General features: G+C 44.1%; 1 protein-coding gene across 1 annotated transcript in view; it reads right to left on the bottom strand.

Moving 5' to 3' along the window:
- LOC139381348 (lysyl oxidase-like 4) overlaps positions 1-19,494 on the bottom strand; it is a 67,167-nt gene that overhangs the window by 10,548 nt on the left and 37,125 nt on the right. Inside the window, exons 8-12 of the mRNA XM_071124805.1 lie at positions 17,717-17,871; positions 16,976-17,143; positions 13,465-13,627; positions 12,860-13,103; positions 175-290 (exon numbers count right to left, since the gene is read on the bottom strand). Coding sequence (XP_070980906.1) covers positions 175-290; positions 12,860-13,103; positions 13,465-13,627; positions 16,976-17,143; positions 17,717-17,871 — 846 coding nt within the window. The remainder of the gene's footprint in view (positions 1-174; positions 291-12,859; positions 13,104-13,464; positions 13,628-16,975; positions 17,144-17,716; positions 17,872-19,494) is intronic.

Here is a 19,494-nt window from a genome sequence, read left to right as displayed (position 1 = left end):
TGGAGCCAGTTTCAGTGACTCAAATAAATAAAATAAAAACAGATTAACCATGGTCCAGGAATAATTCAGGTCATGGACAGCATATGAAGCCAAGTTATTTAAAATAAATGGTTGTTATAAATGTTAATAGCATGTGACATTGCTGTGGCATCCATGTTAACATGGTGTTATTACCTTCAGGGCAGTATGTATCCTCCAGACAGAAGCTGGCCTTGTGTCCCTCAGCTATTCTGGTTCCATTCAGAGTCAACAGGTCATAGTGGGTGAACACCTCTATGCTGTGGTAGTGCCTGGTAACACAGAATAATAGGGTGTGTGTATGTGTGTGTGTTTCAGAATGACAACAGTAGGTCCCCATGTCTGGTAGCCTAGTGACCTCACCACTAAAACATGGGGCAGGGTGTCAGAGTGACACCTCTCGTAGAAACTTGTTTTAGAACTTGATAGGTAGCACCGCTCACACACAGAGCTGTTTACACACTCAGAGTGAATGGGGGGCATTGAAACTCACCCACACACATTCATGCATTCACGTGCACACACACAGGAAAGTAATGCATGCAAGCACACACGCATGCATGAACTAAGACATGCACGAACATGTGCAGATACAAACACACCACTCCTGTGTTATTGGAACAGATTAAGAAAGGCGGGGCGGCCCTGTACAACCCCCAGACTGTGTAACACAGAGTGGCTCAGTCATATCTCAATGTAGCTCAATGTACTCATTAAGACACACACAGTCATTACACACACACATTCAGTGGACAGCTAAGGAATCTGGGTAGATGACAACATGCCGCCAGGCCACCCCCAACCTACTGGAACAGAATACACACATACACAGAACTCTACAGAGAACACACTGAGGAGGGTTAAATGGCTCCTTCTTCTCCGATGACGACAGTCAGAACACACTCTCGTCATCTGACAAGAAATCAAATCAAATCAAATTTTATTTGTCACATACACATGGTTAGCAGATGTTAATGCGAGTGTAGCGAAATGCTTGTGCTTCTAGTTCCGACAATGCAGTAATAACAAGTAATCTAACTAACAATTCCAAAACTACTGTCTTGTACACAGTGTAAGGGGATAAAGAATATGTACATAAGGATATATGAATGAGTGATGGTACGGAGCAGCATAGGCAAGATACAGTAGATGGTATCGAGTACAGTATGTACAAATGAGATGAGTATGTAAACAAAGTGGCATAGTTTAAAGTGGCTAGTGATACATGTATTACATAAGGATACAGTCGATGATATAGAGTACAGTATATACGTATGCATATGAGATGAATAATGTAGGGTAAGTAACATTATATAAGGTAGCATTGTTTAAAGTGGCTAGTGATATATTTACATCATTTCCCATCAATTCCCATTATTAAAGGGGCTGGAGTTGAGTCAGTGTCAGTGTGTTGGCAGCAGCCACTCAGTGTTAGTGGTGACTGTTTAACAGTCTGATGGCCTTGAGATAGAAGCTGTTTTTCAGTCTCTCGGTCCCAGCTTTGATGCACCTGTACTGACCTCGCCTTCTGGATGATAGCGGGGTGAACAGGCAGTGGCTCGGGTGGTTGATGTCCTTGATGATCTTTATGGCCTTCCTGTGACATCGGGTGGTGTAGGTGTCCTGGAGGGCAGGTAGTTTGCCCCTGGTGATGCGTTGTGCAGACCTCACTACCCTCTGGAGAGCCTTATGGTTGAGGGCGGTGCAGTTGCCATACCAGGCGGTGATACAGCCCGCCAGGATGCTCTCGATTGTGCATCTGTAGAAGTTTGTGAGTGCTTTTGGTGACAAGCCGAATTTCTTCAGCCTCCTGAGGTTGAAGAGGCGCTGCTGCGCCTTCTTCACGATGCTGTCTGTGTGAGTGGACCAATTCAGTTTGTCTGTGATGTGTATGCCGAGGAACTTAAAACGTGCTACCCTCTCCACTACTGTTCCATCGATGTGGATAGGGGGGTGTTCCCTCTGCTGTTTCCTGAAGTCCACAATCATCTCCTTAGTTTTGTTGACGTTGAGTGTGAGGTTATTTTCCTGACACCACACTCCGAGGGCCCTCACCTCCTCCCTGTACGCCGTCTCGTCGTTGTTGGTAATCAAGCATACCACTGTTGTGTCGTCCGCAAACTTGATGATTGAGTTGGAGGCGTGCGTGGCCACGCAGTCGTGGGTGAACAGGGAGTACAGGAGAGGGCTCAGAACGCACCCTTGTGGGGCCCCAGTGTTGAGGATCAACGGGGAGGAGATGTTGTTGCCTACCCTCACCACCTGGGGGCGGCCCGTCATGAAGTCCAGTACCCAGTTGCACAGGGCGGGGTCGAGACCCAGGGTCTCGAGCTTGATGACGAGCTTGGAGGGTACTATGGTGTTGAATGCCGAGCTGTAGTCAATGAACAGCATTCTCACATAGGTATTCCTCTTGTCCAGATGGGTTAGGGCAGTGTGCAGTGTGGTTGAGATTGCATCGTCTGTGGACCTATTTGGGCGGTAAGCAAATTGGAGTGGGTCTAGGGTGTCAGGTAGGGTGGAGGTGATATGGTCCTTGACTAGTCTCTCAAAGCACTTCATGATGACGGATGTGAGTGCTACGGGGCGGTAGTCGTTTAGCTCAGTTACCTTAGCTTTCTTGGGAACAGGAACAATGGTGGCCCTCTTGAAGCATGTGGGAACAGCAGACTGGTATAGGGATTGATTGAATATGTCCGTAAACACACCGGCCAGCTGGTCTGCACATGCTCTGAGGGCGCGGCTGGGGATGCCGTCTGGGCCTGCAGCCTTGCGAGGGTTAACACGTTTAAATGTCTTACTCACCTCGGCTGCAGTGAAGGAGAGACCGCATGTTTTCGTTGCAGGCCGTGTCAGTGGCACTGTATTGTCCTCAAAGCGGGCAAAAAAGTTATTTAGTCTGCCTGGGAGCAAGACATCCTGGTCCGTGACTGGGCTGGATTTCTTCCTGTAGTCCGTGATTGACTGTAGACCCTGCCACATGCCTCTTGTGTCTGAGCCGTTGAATTGAGATTCTACTTTGTCTCTGTACTGGCGCTTAGCTTGTTTGATAGCCTTGCGGAGGGAATAGCTGCACTGTTTGTATTCGGTCATGTTACCAGACACCTTGCCCTGATTAAAAGCAGTGGTTCGCGCTTTCAGTTTCACACGAATGCTGCCATCAATCCACGGTTTCTGGTTAGGGAATGTTTTAATCGTTGCTATGGGAACGACATCTTCAACGCACGTTCTAATGAACTCGCACACCGAATCAGCGTATTCGTCAATGTTGTTATCTGACGCAATACGAAACATCTCCCAGTCCACGTGATGGAAGCAGTCTTGGAGTGTGGAGTCAGCTTGGTCGGACCAGCGTTGGACAGACCTCAGCGTGGGAGCCTCTTGTTTTAGTTTCTGTCTGTAGGCAGGGATCAACAAAATGGAGTCGTGGTCAGCTTTTCCGAAAGGGGGGCGGGGCAGGGCCTTATATGCGTCGCGGAAGTTAGAGTAACAATGATCCAAGGTCTTTCCACCCCTGGTTGCGCAATCGATATGCTGATAAAATTTAGGAAGAAATGGCCTTAATTGGGGGCAAAAGTTCCTGACTTGATAGAAGACCAGGATAGAGGAATGTGTCACATGTATAGGTGGTGAAATGATGTAATTTATATCAAAGTAACTGACCAATGACTAACTATCACTAAGGCCAATCAACAAATACTGGTTTCTATGTGACCCTATGAGCCAGTTTTTATACAAACGCCATCTACTAACTTACGTTGAGGTCACAATAGGTTGAATATTTTGTTCGTGTCAGCAGTATGAAAAGTGATGCTACGAAAGTGAGGAGTCATTCGCTTGCAACGTTCTGAACAATGACACCCACTAAGATTCAAGTACAACAGAACAGCAACATGTGTATTCATAACATTATCAAAGCAAAGCTTTATGTGGGCCATACGTTTCTGTGAGTAATGTTCTGTACAAACAGCAGTTATTGTACTTAATGGCAATGAGGTCATACCTTCACATGTTTTCTAACCTGTCACTAACTCAATTCAGTTCAAGTCAATAAGACATTATTCATCCCACACAGACCTCTAACCTGCCACTAACTCAATTCAATGCAAGTCAATTAGACATTATTCCTCCCACACAGACCTCTAACCTGTCACTAACTCAATTCAGTTCTAGTCAATAAGACATTATTCATCCCACACAGACCAATTGTGTCCCACAAGTGCCAATTATCCCATTACAGCTGTACAATGCAAGTCCGTGGTGATGGTTTCCATAATAATGCAACTTAGAAACATTTACCTGAAGCATGGTCAGCCAGAGCCACAACTTCCACTACCAACTACTTATTTTATGTATTTATTTATTTATTTCACTGGTATTTAACCAGGTAGGCTAGATGAGAACAAGTTCTTATTTGCAACTGCGACCTGGCTAAGATAAAGCATAGCAATTAGACACATACAACAACACAGAGTTACACATTTATAATGACTGACAACCACAGCTAACCACAACAAGCAGGCTGTGTCGATCTAGGACTAGGACTCCAACAGCCTCCCTTGGAGTGTAACTAAGGTTGTTTTCCCGGGTTCGGTTTCCTGGAGCATTTGTGAGAATTTTACAAAATATATTTTGCCCTCACTAAACCTGAAAATACAGTGGGGAGAACAAGTATTTGATACACTGCCAATTTTGCAGGTTTTCCTACTTACAAAGCATGTAGAGGTCTGTAATTTTTATCATAGGTACACTTCAACTGTGAGAGACGGAATCTAAAGCAAAAATCCAGAAAATCACATTGTATGATTTTTAAGTAATTAATTTGCATTTTATTTGAGTATTTGTTCACCTACCAACCAGTAAGAATTCCGGCTCTCACAGACCTGTTAGTTTTTTTATAAGAATCCCTCCTGTTCTCCACTCATTCCCTGTATTAACTGCACCTGTTTGAACTCGTTACTTGTATAAAAGACACCTGTCCACACACTCAATCAAACAGACTCCAACCTCTCCACAATGACCAAGACCAGAGAGCTGTGTAAGGACATCAGGGAGAAAATTGTAGACCTGCACAAGGCTGGGATGGGCTACAGGACAATAGGCAAGCAGCTTGGTGAGAAGGCAACAACTGTTGGCGCAATTATTAGAAAATTGAAGGAGTTCAAGATGACGGTCAATCACCATTGGTCTGGGGCTCCATGCAAGATCTCACCTCGTGGGGCATCAATGATCATGAGGAAGGTGAGGGATCAGGCCAGAACTACATGGCAGGACCTGGTCAATGACCTGAAGAGAGCTGGGACCAGAGTCTCAAATAAAACCATTGGTTTTATCCCATCCATTGGTTCCGTCTCTCACAGTTAAAGTGTACCTATGATAAAAATTACAGACCTCTACATGCTTTGTAAGTAGGAAAACCTGCATAACCTGCATAATTGGCAGTGTATCAAATACTTGTTCTCCCCACTGTAACTTTTTGATTTGTGAGACGTACATTCTACATGACATGAGCAAGCCAGCTTGTTTACAACAGGCAAAAAGTTCCACACGACTCGCTATACCTGGTACTCTGGTCGTGGATCTTGGACCCGCTACTCACGCAGGTCCAGGATTCATTTCAGCCAGGGTTTATAGCATGGATCAGGCTACCTAATACCCCAGAATACAGATCATAAAGGGATATGTGAAAACTCCCTAACTCCTACATATTATATAGAGCTGTAAGGGATTTCCTCCTCTTCTTCCAAAGAGGAGAGGCGAGAAGGATCGGAGGACCAATATGCAGCGTGGTAAGTGTCCATGGTTCTTTTAATAAGAAATACTACACATGAACACGACTGAAATACAAAAACAATAAATGTGAAACTAACGAAAACCCAAAACAGTCCCGTGTGGCACAAACACTGACACAGGAAACAAACACCCACAAACAAACAGTGAAACCCAGGCTACCTAAGTATGATTCTCAATCAGAGACAACTCATGACACCTGCCTCTGATTGAGAACCATACTAGGACGAAACATAGAAATCCCCAAATCATAGAAAAACAAACAGACTGCCCACCACAACTCACGCCCTGACCATACTAAATAATGACAAAACAAAGGAAATAAAGGTCAGAACGTGACAAGAGCTGGGAATTGCCACGATACAATTTTATCACTATACTTACGTTCCGATACGATATGTATTGCGATTCTCACAATTCTATATGTATTGTGATTTGATATTGTGATTTTATTGCGATTCAATGTTCCAAACATATTGCTCACCATATGTCTGCTGCAGAGGGACAAGAGAGAGCCATGAGAAAAGAAAAGTGCTGAAAACAAATTATGAAGGAGCTAAGAAGGAAAAATAGTGGCTTTTTGGTGCAGGTACAGAAAACTAGTGCAAAAATAATACTATGCTTTTGTGAAAACAATAGTGTACAATATATCATAAATAATGATATCCCCATATGTAACTGTATCAACCATATCCCCTTCATAGAGGTCAGCCACATCCCCTCAGGGAGGTCAACCACATCCCCTTCATAAAGGTCAACCACATCCCCTTCATAAAGGTCAACCACATCCCCTTCATAAAGGTCAACCACATCTGTTTCATAAAAGTCAACCACATCTGTTTCATAAAGGTCAACCACATCCGCTTCATAGAGGTCAACCACATCCCTTTCATAGAGGTCAACCACATCCCCCTCATAAAGGTCAACCACATCCATTACATGAAGGTCAACCACATCCCCTTCATAATGGTCAACCATATCCCTTTCATAGAGGTCAACCACACCCCCCTCATAAAAGTAAACCACAGCCCCTTCATAAAGGTCAACCACATCCCTTTCATAAAGGTCAACCACATCCCCTTCATAGAGGTCAACCACATCCCCTATATAGAGGTCAACCACATCCCCTTCATAAAGGTCAACCACATCTGTTTCATAAAGGTCAACCACATCTGTTTCATAAAGGTCAACCACATCCGCTTCATAGAGGTCAACCACATCCCTTTCATAGAGGTCAACCACATCCCCCTCATAAAGGTCAACCACAGCCCCTTCATAAAGGTCAACCACATCCCCCTCATAAAGGTCAACCACAGCCCCTTCATAAAGATCAACCACATCCATTACATGAAGGTCAACCACATCCCCTTCATAAAGGTCAACCACATCTGTTTCATAAAGGTCAACCACATCTGTTTCATAAAGGTCAACCACATCCGCTTCATAGAGGTCAACCACATCCCTTTCATAGAGGTCAACCACACCCCCCTCATAAAAGTAAACCACAGCCCCTTCATAAAGGTCAACCACATCCCTTTCATAAAGGTCAACCACATCCCCTTTATAGAGGTCAACCACATCCCCTTCATAAAGGTCAACCACATCCCCTTCATAAAGGTCAACCACATCTGTTTCATAAAGGTCAACCACATCTGTTTCATAAAGGTCAACCACATCTGCTTCATAGAGGTCAACCACATCCCCTTCATAAAGGTCAACCACATCCCCCTCATAAAGGTCAACCACAGACCCTTCATAAAGGTCAACCACATCCATTACATGAAGGTCAACCACATCCCCTTCATAATGGTCAACCATATCCCTTTCATAGAGGTCAACCACACACCCCTCATAAAAGTAAACCACAGCCACTTCATAAAGGTCAACCACATCCCTTTCATAAAGGTCAACCACATCCCCTTTATAGAGGTCAACCACATCCCCTTCATAAAGGTCAACCACAGCCCCTTCATAAAGGTCAACCACATCCATTTCATAAAGGTCAACCACATCCCCTTCATAGAGGTCAACCACATCCCCTTCATAATGGTCAACCATATCCCTTTCATAGAGGTCAACCACACCCCCCTCATAAAAGTAAACCACAGCCCCTTCATAAAGGTCAACCACATCCCTTTCATAAAGGTCAATCACATCCCCTTTATAGAGGTCAACCACATCCCCTTCATAAAGGTCAACCACAGCCCCTTCATAAAGGTCAACCACATCCATTTCATAAAGGTCAACCACATCCCCTTCATAGAGGTCAACCACATCCCCTTCATAAAGGTCAATCATATCCCTTTCATAGAGGTCAACCACATCCCCTTCATAAAAGTAATCCACAGCCCCTTCATAAAGGTCAACCACATCCTCTAAAGGTCATGCCCTTTAATGGTCAACCATATCCCACATTTCATAGGTCAGGTCAACCACATCCCCTTCCAACCACATCATAAAACCACATCCCCTTTATAGTAACCACCACAGCCCCATCCCCTCATAGAAACACATCCCCTTCATAGGTCAACCACATCCCCATTTCATACATCCAGGTCAACCACATATAAAGGTCAACCCTTTATAGAGGTCAACCACATCCCCTTCATAAAGGTCAACCACAGCCCCTTCATAAAGGTCAACCACATCCCTTTCATAAAGGTCAACCACATCCCCTTCATAGAGGTCAACCACATCCCCTTCATAAAGGTCAACCACATCCCCTTCATAGAGGTCAACCACATCCCCTTTATAGAGGTCAACCACATCCCCTTTGTAGAGGTCAACCACATCCCTTTCATAAAGGTCAACCACATCCCCTTCATAGAGGTCTAACACATCCCCTTCATAGAGGTCACCCTCATCCCCTTCATAAAGGTCAACCACATCACATCCATAGAGGTCTACCACATCACATCCATAAAGGTCAACCATAACCCAAGTATAAAGGTCAACCACATCACATCCATAGAGGTCTACCAAATCACATCCATAGAGGTCTACCACATCCCCTTCATAGAGGTCAAACACATCACATCCATAGAGGTCAAACACATCCCATCCATAAAGGTATACCACATCCCCGTCATAGAGGTCAACCACATCCCCTTCATAGAGGTCAACCACATCACATCCTCAGAAGTCTACCACATCCTCTTCATAGAGGTCAAACACATCCCATCCACAGAGGTCTACCACATCACATCCATAAGGGTCAACCATAACCCAAGTATAAAGGTCAACCACATCACATCCATAGAGGTCTACCAAATCACATCCATAGAGGTCTACCACATCCCCTTCATAGAGGTCAACCATATCACATCCATAGAGGTCAACCACATCGCATCCATAGAGGTATACCACATCCCCTTCATAGAGGTCAACCACATCACATCCATAGAGGTCAAACACATCCCATCCATAGAGGTTTACCACATCCCCTTCATAGAGGTCAACCACATCCCATCCATAGAGGTCTACCACATCCCCTTCATAGAGGTCAACCACATCACATCCATAGAGGTCAAACACATCCCATCCATAAAGGTCTACCACATCCCCTTCATAGAGGTCAACCACATCCCCTTCATAGAGGTCAACCACATCACATCCTCATAGGTCTACCACATCCTCTTCATAGAGATCAAACACATCCCATCCACAGAGGTCAAACACATCCCATCCATAGAGGTCTACCACATCCCCTTCATAGAGGTCAACCACATCCCATCCATAGAAGTCAACCACATCCCATCCATAGAGGTCTACCACATCCTCTTCATTGAGATCAACCACATCACATCCATAGAGGTCAAACACATCCCATCCATAGAGGTCTACCACATCCCCTTCATAGAGGTCAACCACATCCCATCCATAGAAGTCAACCACATCCCATCCATAGAGGTCTACCACATCCCCTTCATAGAGGTCAACCACATCCCATCCATAGAAGTCAACCACATCCCATCCATAGAGGTCTACCACATCCTCTTCATAGAGGTCAAACATATCCCATCCATAGAGGTCAAACACATCCCATCCATAGAGGTCAACCACATCCCATCCATAGAAGTCAAGCACATTCCCTTCATAGAGGTCAACCACATCCCCTTCATAGAGGTCAACCACATCACATCCATAGAGGTCTACCACATCCTCTTCATAGAGGTCAAACACATCCCATCCACAGAGGTCAAACAAAACCCATCCATAGAGGTCTACCACATCCCCTTCATAGAGGTCAACCACATCACATCCATAGAGGTCAACCACATCACATCCATAGAGGTCAAACACATCCCATCCATAGAGGTCTACCACATCCCCTTCATAGAGCTCAACCACATCCCATCCATAGAGGTCAACCACATCCCACCCATAGAGGTCTACCACATCCTCTTCATTGAGATCAACCACATCACATCCATAGAGGTCAAACACATCCCATCCATAGAGGTCTACCACATCCCCTTCATAGAGGTCAACCACATCCCATCCATAGAAGTCAACCACATCCCATCCATAGAGGTCTACCACATCCTCTTCATAGAGGTCAAACATATCCCGTCCATAGAGGTCAAACACATCCCATCCATAGAGGTCAACCACATCCATAGAAGTCAAGCACATTCCCCACATTCATAGAGGTCAACCACATCCCCTTCATAGAGGTCAACCACATCACATCCATAGAGGTCTACCACATCCTCTTCATAGAGGTCAAACACATCACATCCATAGAGGTCAACCACATCACATCCATAGAGGTCAAACACATCCCATCCATAGAGGTCTACCACATCCCCTTCATAGAGCTCAACCACATCCCATCCATAGAGGTCAACCACATCCCATCCATAGAAGTCAACCACATCACACCCATAGAGGTCAAACACATCCCATCCATAGAGGTCAAACACATCCCATCCATAGAGGTCAAACACTTCCCATCCATAGAGGTCTACCACATCCCATCCATAGAAGTCAACCACATCCCATCCATAGAGGTCTACCACATCCCCTTCATAGAGGTCAACCACATCACATCCTCAGAGGTCTACCACATCCTCTTCATAGAGGTCAAACACATCCCATCCACAGAGGTCAAACACATCCCATCCATAGAGGTCTACCACATCCCCTTCATAGAGTTCAACCACATCACATCCATAGAAGTCAAACACATCCCATCCATAAAGGTCTACCACATCCCCTTCATAGAGGTCAACCACATCACATCCTCAAAGGTCTACCACATCCTCTTCATAGAGGTCAAACACATCCCATCCACAGAGGTCAACCACATCCCATCCATAGAGGTCTACCACATCCTCTTCATAGAGGTCAAACATATCCCATCCATAGAGGTCAAACACATCCCATCCATAGAGGTCAACCACATCCCATCCATAGAAGTCAAACACATCCCCTTCATAGAGGTCAACCACATCACATCCATAGAGGTCTACCACATCCTCTTCATAGAGGTCAAACACATCCCATCCACAGAGGTCAAACACATCCCATCCATAGAGGTCTACCACATCCCCTTCATAGAGGTCAACCACATCACATCCATAGAGGTCAACCACATCACATCCATAGAGGTCAAACACATCCCATCCATAGAGGTCTACCACATCCCCTTCATAGAGGTCAACCACATCCCATCCATAGAAGTCAACCACATCCCATCTATAGAAGTCAACCACATCACACCCATAGAGGTCAAACACACCCCATCCATAGAGGTCAAACACATCCCATCCATAGAGGACAAACACTTCCCATCCATAGAGGTCTGCCACATCCCATCCATAGAAGTCAACCACATCCCATCCATAGAGGTCTACCACATCCCCTTCATAGAGGTCAACCACATCACATCCTCAGAGGTCTACCACATCCTCTTCATAGAGGTCAAACACATCCCATCCACAGAGGTCAAACACATCCCATCCATAGAGGTCTACCACATCCCCTTCATAGAGGTCAACCACATCACATCCATATAGGTCAAACACATCCCATCCATAAAGGTCTACCACATCCCCTTCATAGAGGTCAACCACATCCCATCCATAGAGGTCTACCACATTCCCTTCATAGAGGTCAACCACATCACATCCTCAGATGTCTACCACATCCTCTTCATAGAGGTCAAACAAATCCCATCCACAGAGGTCAAACACATCCCATCCATAGAGGTCTACCACATCCCCTTCATAGAGATCAACCACATCACATCCATAGAGGTCAAACACATCCCATCCATAGAGGTCTACCACATCCCCTTCATAGAGGTCAACCACATCCCATCCATAGTAGTCAACCACATCCCATCCATAGAGGTCTACCACATCCTCTTCATAGAGGTCAAACATATCCCATCCATAGAGGTCAAACACATCCCATCCATAGAGGTCAACCACATCCCATCCATAGAGGTCAAACACATCCCCTTCATAGAGGTCAACCACATCACATCCATAGAGGTCTACCACATCCTCTTCATAGAGGTCAAACACATCCCATCCACAGAGGTCAAACACATCCCATCCATAGAGGTCTACCACATCCCCTTCATAGAGGTCAACCACATCACATCCATAGAGGTCAAACACATCCCATCCATAGAGGTCAAACACATCCCATCCATAGAGGTCTACCACATCCCCTTCATAGAGGTCAACCACATCCCATCCATAGAAGTCAACCACATCCCATCTATAGAAGTCAAACACATCCCATCCATAGAGGTCAAACACATCCCTTCCATATAGGTCAACCACATCCCATCCATAGAAGTCAAACACATGCCCTTCATAGAGGTCTTCCACATCCCATCCATAGAGGTCAACCACATCCCATCCATAGAAGTCAACCACATCACACCCATAGAGGTCAAACACATCCCCTTCATAGAGGTCTTCCACATCCCATCCATAGAGGTCAACCACATCCCATCCATAGAAGTCAACCACATCACACCCATAGAGGTCAAACACTAAAATCATAAAACTACAACTCCCACAACACCTCTTACCTATGACATGCGTGCCATGTCCAAGACTCTCTGGTAGCCCTAGGTCTGAAGTCGGCCCGTCCCATGTTCATAATCCTGGAGGAGAATCGTAGCAGGCGGCGGTGTCCGTAGGGCCAGTTCATTCTGGCAGCGGAGGATGACAGACAGTTCTCCTCGTTGGCACAGGTCAGCAGGTGTAGGGGTCGGTCCTCTAGGTAAACTGTTTCCTGAACCAGTTGGGCATCTAGTACCAGGTCAGGGGCAGCTAGGGTGCAGAGGAGAGGGGTGAGTGGTTTGGGGTAATTTAGGTATGTATGGGGTCAGGGATGAAAGGTAAATCAGGTATTACAGGAAACAATAGGTCAAGGGCCAATAAGGGAAGGGGAGGGGTAAAGCTTAATCAGAGATGATCAAAAACCAAGTTCACATTCAGGAAGCAAACAGGAGAACACTTTTTCAAGCGGAAGACTGAAAATAAGTGCTAATATTGAAGTTCAGGTACTTCAGTTTCAAACCGTTTTCACTCATTTCTTGACATTTGAACAGAACCATTGGCAGGATCTGTTAAGATTACACAGTTGAAGAGAGCTAGCCAGGTGGACAGGTGTGCTTTGATAATGACTCACTCTCTGAACAGGTGACCCCTGCAGCATTAGTCCCACCCCCTCGGGGACAGTGTATATGGTTGTTACGGCGACACTGTTGGATTGACAGCTCAGTTCCAACACAGTGGGTTCCACTTAACACCAACTCTGCTGCGTTACGATCCCCAGCCCAATACCACGTCTCCTAGAGAGAGAGAGAATGTTTAACTTTTGTACATTACTTTTCTTTCCTCCGTCATCCTGTGAATTGAAAGAAATGCTTTTTGAGAGTTTTTTGTTCGACTTCATGGGGATTTCAACTATTGGCACACATCCCTTTCCTAAATACCCTCTGTACTGTAGATGTACTGTAGATATGTATATTTAAAAATAATGTATTTATGGATAGTTGAGATTTTTCCTGCACCACCCATCCACTCACAGACTAGCTTTTGTATAAACATAATGCAGACTGACACACACACAAGCACACACACAATTAACACACACTTCCCCTTGGGGTATGGGTAGATACAGTCATTTAGCACTGTACAGTATTTAGCTGCTGAATGGTCAGGTGACGGTCAGCTGTGGAAATGGCGGTAGGTCTGCAAGTCAGTTACGTTATGACAAAATAAAGTGAGTGTTACAAAGGATTATTGTAAGGCATTATGTTGTGTTGTAAGGCATTATACTGTACATGCATTATACATTCGATCATAATGCATTCATATATACATATGTATATATGTATATATATATACAGTTGAAGTCGGGCATTTACATACACTTAGGTTGGAGTTGGAAATTTGATTTTCAATCACTCCTCATATTTCTTGTTAACAAACTATAGTTTTGGCAAGTCGGTTAGGACATCTGCTTTGTGCATGACACAATTCATTTTTTCCAGCAATTGTTTACAGACAGATTATTTAACTTATAACTCACTGTATCACAATTCCAGTGGGCCAGAAATTTACATACACTAAGTTGACTGTGCCTTTAAACAGCTTGGAAAATTCCAGGAAATGATGTCATGGCTTTAGAAGCTTCTGATAGGCTAATTGACATCATTTGAGTCAATTGGAGGTGTGCCTGTGGATGTATTTCAAGGCCTACCTTCAAACTCTGTGCCTCTTTGCTTGACATCATGGGAAAATCAAAAGAAATCAGCCAAGACCTCCACAAGTCTGATTCATCCTTGGGAGCAATTTCCAAACACCTGAAGGTACCACGTTCATCTGTACAAACAATAGTATGCAAGTATAAACTCCATGGGACCACACAGCCATCATACCGCTCAGGAAGGAGACACGTTCTGTCTCCTAGAGATGAACGTACTTTGGTGCGAAAAGTGCAAATCCATCCCAGAACAACAGCAGAGGACCTTCTGAAGATGCTGGAGGAAACAGGTACAACAGTATATATATCCACGTAAAGCAAGTCCTATATCAACATAACTTGAAAGGCCGCTCAGCAAGGAAGAAGCCACTGCTCCAAAACCGCCATAAAAAAGACAGACAACAGTTTGCAACTGCACATGAGGACATAGATCGTACTTTTTGGAGAAATGTCCTCTGGTCTGATGAAACAAAAATAGAACTGTTTGGCCATAATGACCATCATTATGTTTGGATGAAAAGGGGGGAGGCTTGCAAGCCGAAGAACACCATCCCAACCGTGAAGCACAGGGGGGGCAGCATCATGTTGTGGGGATGCTTTGCTGCAAGAGGGACTGGTGCACTTCACAAAATAGATGTCATCATGAGGTAGGAAAATTATGTGGATATATTGAAGCAACATCTCAAGACATCAGTCAGGAAGTTAAAGCTTGGTCGCAAATGGGTCTTCCAAATGGACAATGACACCAAGCATACTTCCAAAGTTGTGGCAAAATGGCTTAAGGACAACAAAGTCAAGGTATTGGAGTGGCCATCACAAAGCCCTGACCTCAATCCCTTAGAAAATTTGTGGGCAGAACTGAAAAAGCGTGTGTGAGCAAGGCCGTATTAACCTGACTCAGTTACACCAGGTCTGTCAGGAGGAACGGGCCAAAATTCACCCAACTTATTATGGGAAGCTTATGGAAGGCTACCCGGAACGTAAAGTGGTGATCCTAACTGACCTAACATAGGGAATTTTTACTCTGATTAAATGTCAGGTATTGTGAAAAACTGATTTTAAATGTATTTGGCTAAGGTAAGCCAAATACATTCAAACTCAGTTTTTCACAATTCCTTACATTTAATCTGAGTTAAAATTCCATGCCTTGGGTCAGCTACGATCACCACTTTATTTTAAGAATGTGAAACGTCAGAATGATGGCAGAGAGAATGATTTATTTCAGCTTTTATTCCTTTCATCGCATTCCCAGTGGGTCAGAAGTTTACATACACGCAATTAGTATTTGGTAGCGTTTCCTTTAAATTGTTTAACTTGGGTCAAACATTTCGGTTAGCCTTCCACAAGCTTCCCACAATAGGTTGGGTGAATTTTGGCCCATTCCTCCTTACAGAGCTGGTGTAACAGTGTCAGGTTTGTAGGCCTCCTTGCTTGCACATGCCTTTCAGTTCTGGCCACACATTTTCCTTAAGTTTGAGGTCAGGGCTTTGTGATGGCCACTCCAATACCTTGACTTTTTTGATTCCTTTTGATTTTCCCATGATGTCAAGCAAAGAGGCACTGAGTTTGAAGGTAGGCCTTGAAATACATCCACAGGTACACCTCCAATTGACTCAAATGATGTCAATTAGCCTATGAGAAGCTTCTAAAGCTATTACATAATTTTCTGGAATTTTCCAAGCTGTGTAAAGGCACAGTCAACTTAGTGTATGTAAACTTCTGACCCACTGGAATTGTGATAAGAGTGAGTTATAAGTGAAATAATCTGTCTGTAAAGAAAAAAAATGTATTACTTGTGTCATGCACAAAGTAGATGTCCTAACCAACTTGCCAAAACTATAGTTGGTTAACAAGAAGTTTGTGGAGTGGTTGAAAAATGAGTTTTAATGATTCCAACGTAAGTGTATGTAAACTTCCGACTTCAACTGTATATATATATACATTTACACAGTACCAGTCAAAAGACACACCTACTCATTCAAGGGTTTTTCTTTATTTTACTCTTTTCTACATTGTAGAATAATAGTGAAGACATCAGAACTATGAAATAACACATGGGATCATGTAGTGACCAAAAAAGTGTTAAACAAATCAAAATATATTCTATCTTTTGGATTTTTCAAAATAGCACCCTTTGCCTTGATGACAGCTTTGCACACTCTTGGAATTCTCTCAACTAGATTCATGAGGAATGGTTTTCCAACAGTCTTGAAGAAGTTCCTACATATGTGACTCAGAAAGTATTACTGAGTATTTCAGCCAACCGGTGATTTTTCAGATTTGAGGACTCAGGGACACCGTGAGTTGATGGGTGAATTGTGGGAGTCAGGGTGTACTCTAGGGGTGAAATGGCACCATATTCCCACAATGGGCTCTGTCCAGAAGTTGTGCATTATACAGGGAATAGGGTTTCATAGGTGTGTTTCCGTACCTGGTGTGCTCGGGATGCGAACCCCAGACCCAGCTGTCTACAGACCACCATGGCTTCGTTGATCCCCCAGTTCTCACTGCAGACTGACCCCCATCTCTTACGACCCCCTACATCCATCAGTACCTCCACACGCCCCTCACCTGGCTCCCTGCCCCCCGCCAATCGCACCTAGGATAGTATGAGGAAGGAGGAGGGAGGAGAAGAAGGAGGAGGAGGGAGAAAAATACATTTCAATTCAGTATTTTCTCAACCTGTATGTTTCGCAAGTCAGATGTTCATAATTATAAATATCTAATGACTCTATAATAATTGAATTGGTATTATAAACTGGGTGGTTCGAGCCCTGAATGCTGATTATTACACTCGTAACCAGTTTATAATAGCAATATGGCACCTCAGGGGTTTGTGGTAGGCACTGGTCTATTGGCTATATACCACACCCCCTCAATCAATCAAATGTATTTATAAAGTCATTTTTACATCAGCCGATGTCTCAAAGTACTGTACAGAAACCCAGCCTAAAACCCCAAGCAGCAAGCAATGCAGATGTTGAAGCACCGTGGCTAGGAAAACCTCCCTGAAAAGGCCGGAACCTAGGTAAAAACCTAGACTGGAACCAGGCTCTGAGGGGTGGCCAGTCCTCTTCTGGCTGTGCCGAGTGGAGATTATAACAGAACATGGTCTTATTGCTTAATTATATAATGTAAAGGTGTGTGTGTGTGAATGTGTGTGTGCTCTAACCGTGCTGTCCAGGCCAAGCTTGGGGATGTTGCAGCGTACTGAGGCATCCTGGGTGTGTTTAAACGTCCAGAGAGGGACATCTTGGAAGTAACAGTCTAGAATAGACTTCTCTGTCCCCAAACACTGGACACTGTTCATATGGATAGGACCAGTACCTAGAGAGAAAGAGGGAGAGGGAGAAGAGGGAAGATGAGAGCATGAACACACCACAACAACCATACATATATCTGTATCTTGTGTGGTACTTAACCTAGACCCGAGGGCATTGCAATGCAATCCCCCTAAACGGCCCTTATCTAATAGACACACCCACCTACACCCACAGTAGTGAAAGCTGAGGTTAAAGAGCAATAAACAGATAACGATCTCAGCCATTTGTTTGCGTGAACCGATTGTGTCTTCCCCACCACAACAGAACCCCAACAGCACCCCATCAACAAAAGGTTCCTATCTGTACTTAAGCAACAAAAGGTTCCTATCTCTATCTCTCGCTGTCTGTCTGTCTGCCAGAGGAGATAACAAGGCTGTACCTCGAGTACTCCAGAGATCCGACACACATCATTACCACCATTTTGTACTTTAGAAAAAACACACAAAAAAACACCCGCCACCCAGCCAGTACTTTTCAGAAAGAAAACGAGCAGAGAACACGTGCAAGCAAGAACAGAGTCAAAGCTGAATCGGAAGATAAAATACAGTAACACTTGAGTTAATAGATTGATGCTTCTAACTGTAAAACAACCTGTCAATGTGATGAAGGAAAGAAAGTGGGAAGAGTTCTCAAATTTAGACAGTAGGCAAGTACATTAGCTATTATTGCTAAGTGTGAAAAGTAACATCGAGATAATGAGGAAGTACATCGAGAAGAGGGCTTGACATTGTTTTTTTCGTTTTTTTAAAATGTTTAGATAAATTAAAAGAAGGTGTAAGCTGGGAAGTTATTGAGTCACCACAAAAATAACACACAGGTGATTCTGACCAAAAAATCAGAGAGCTGAGAGAAAGCCGGTTGGTGATTGCATAATTAGGGATGGGAAAGTCCAGTCCTCGGTGGCCTGATTGGTGTCCCACTTTACCCAACTAATCATGATTGTCACTTTAGAATGTAATTAGTTTAATCAGGATTTTCAAGGAATGAGCAAAAAGTGTGACACCACTCCAGCGCCCGAGGACTGGAGTTGCCCATCCCTGTTCTAAATTATAGATTGTAGGCCTCCATCCATATTGGTAACAATGACTGGGTATACATCCAGCCACATTAAATAGACTAAAGAAAACCCACTTCCTGAACCAATCATCTCCATATGTGTGTGTAGAAAACCACTGAGTAGTAGGTCGATCAGAACAACCACAGTTTAACTTATCAAGACCAACACAGCTTCTGTGGATTGTGGATCTTCATTTAAAAAAAACACATTTTAGCTGATTTGGGCAGTAGTTCCGTGAAAAAAAGGCGGGTACGAAATAGATCCTGAGAAACTGGTTACGAAGAATCATGCACACAAGCACACACTAACAATCGGCCACACACACACACACACATGGATGTATACCACCTCACAGAGTAAATAACATGTAGAAGTAAAAATACACCCGTGTTCGTCAGAATAGGAAACAGAGGCATTGTCCCTGTAATTTAAACCAATGATGATGAGAGTTCAAATGGTAGCTGATGAGTTTAGACATTGGTTTCAGTTTTTGACTTAACTTTACCAATGATTAAAGTAAAGTTGAGTGCTATAAACAGTGAGCAAATTTAAAATTCACTTCCACTAATT

Source organism: Oncorhynchus clarkii, chromosome 23 (assembly GCF_045791955.1).
Source record: "Oncorhynchus clarkii lewisi isolate Uvic-CL-2024 chromosome 23, UVic_Ocla_1.0, whole genome shotgun sequence".
NCBI classification, from domain to species: Eukaryota; Metazoa; Chordata; class Actinopteri; order Salmoniformes; family Salmonidae; genus Oncorhynchus; species Oncorhynchus clarkii.
This window is presented reverse-complemented; position numbering and strand designations above follow the sequence as displayed.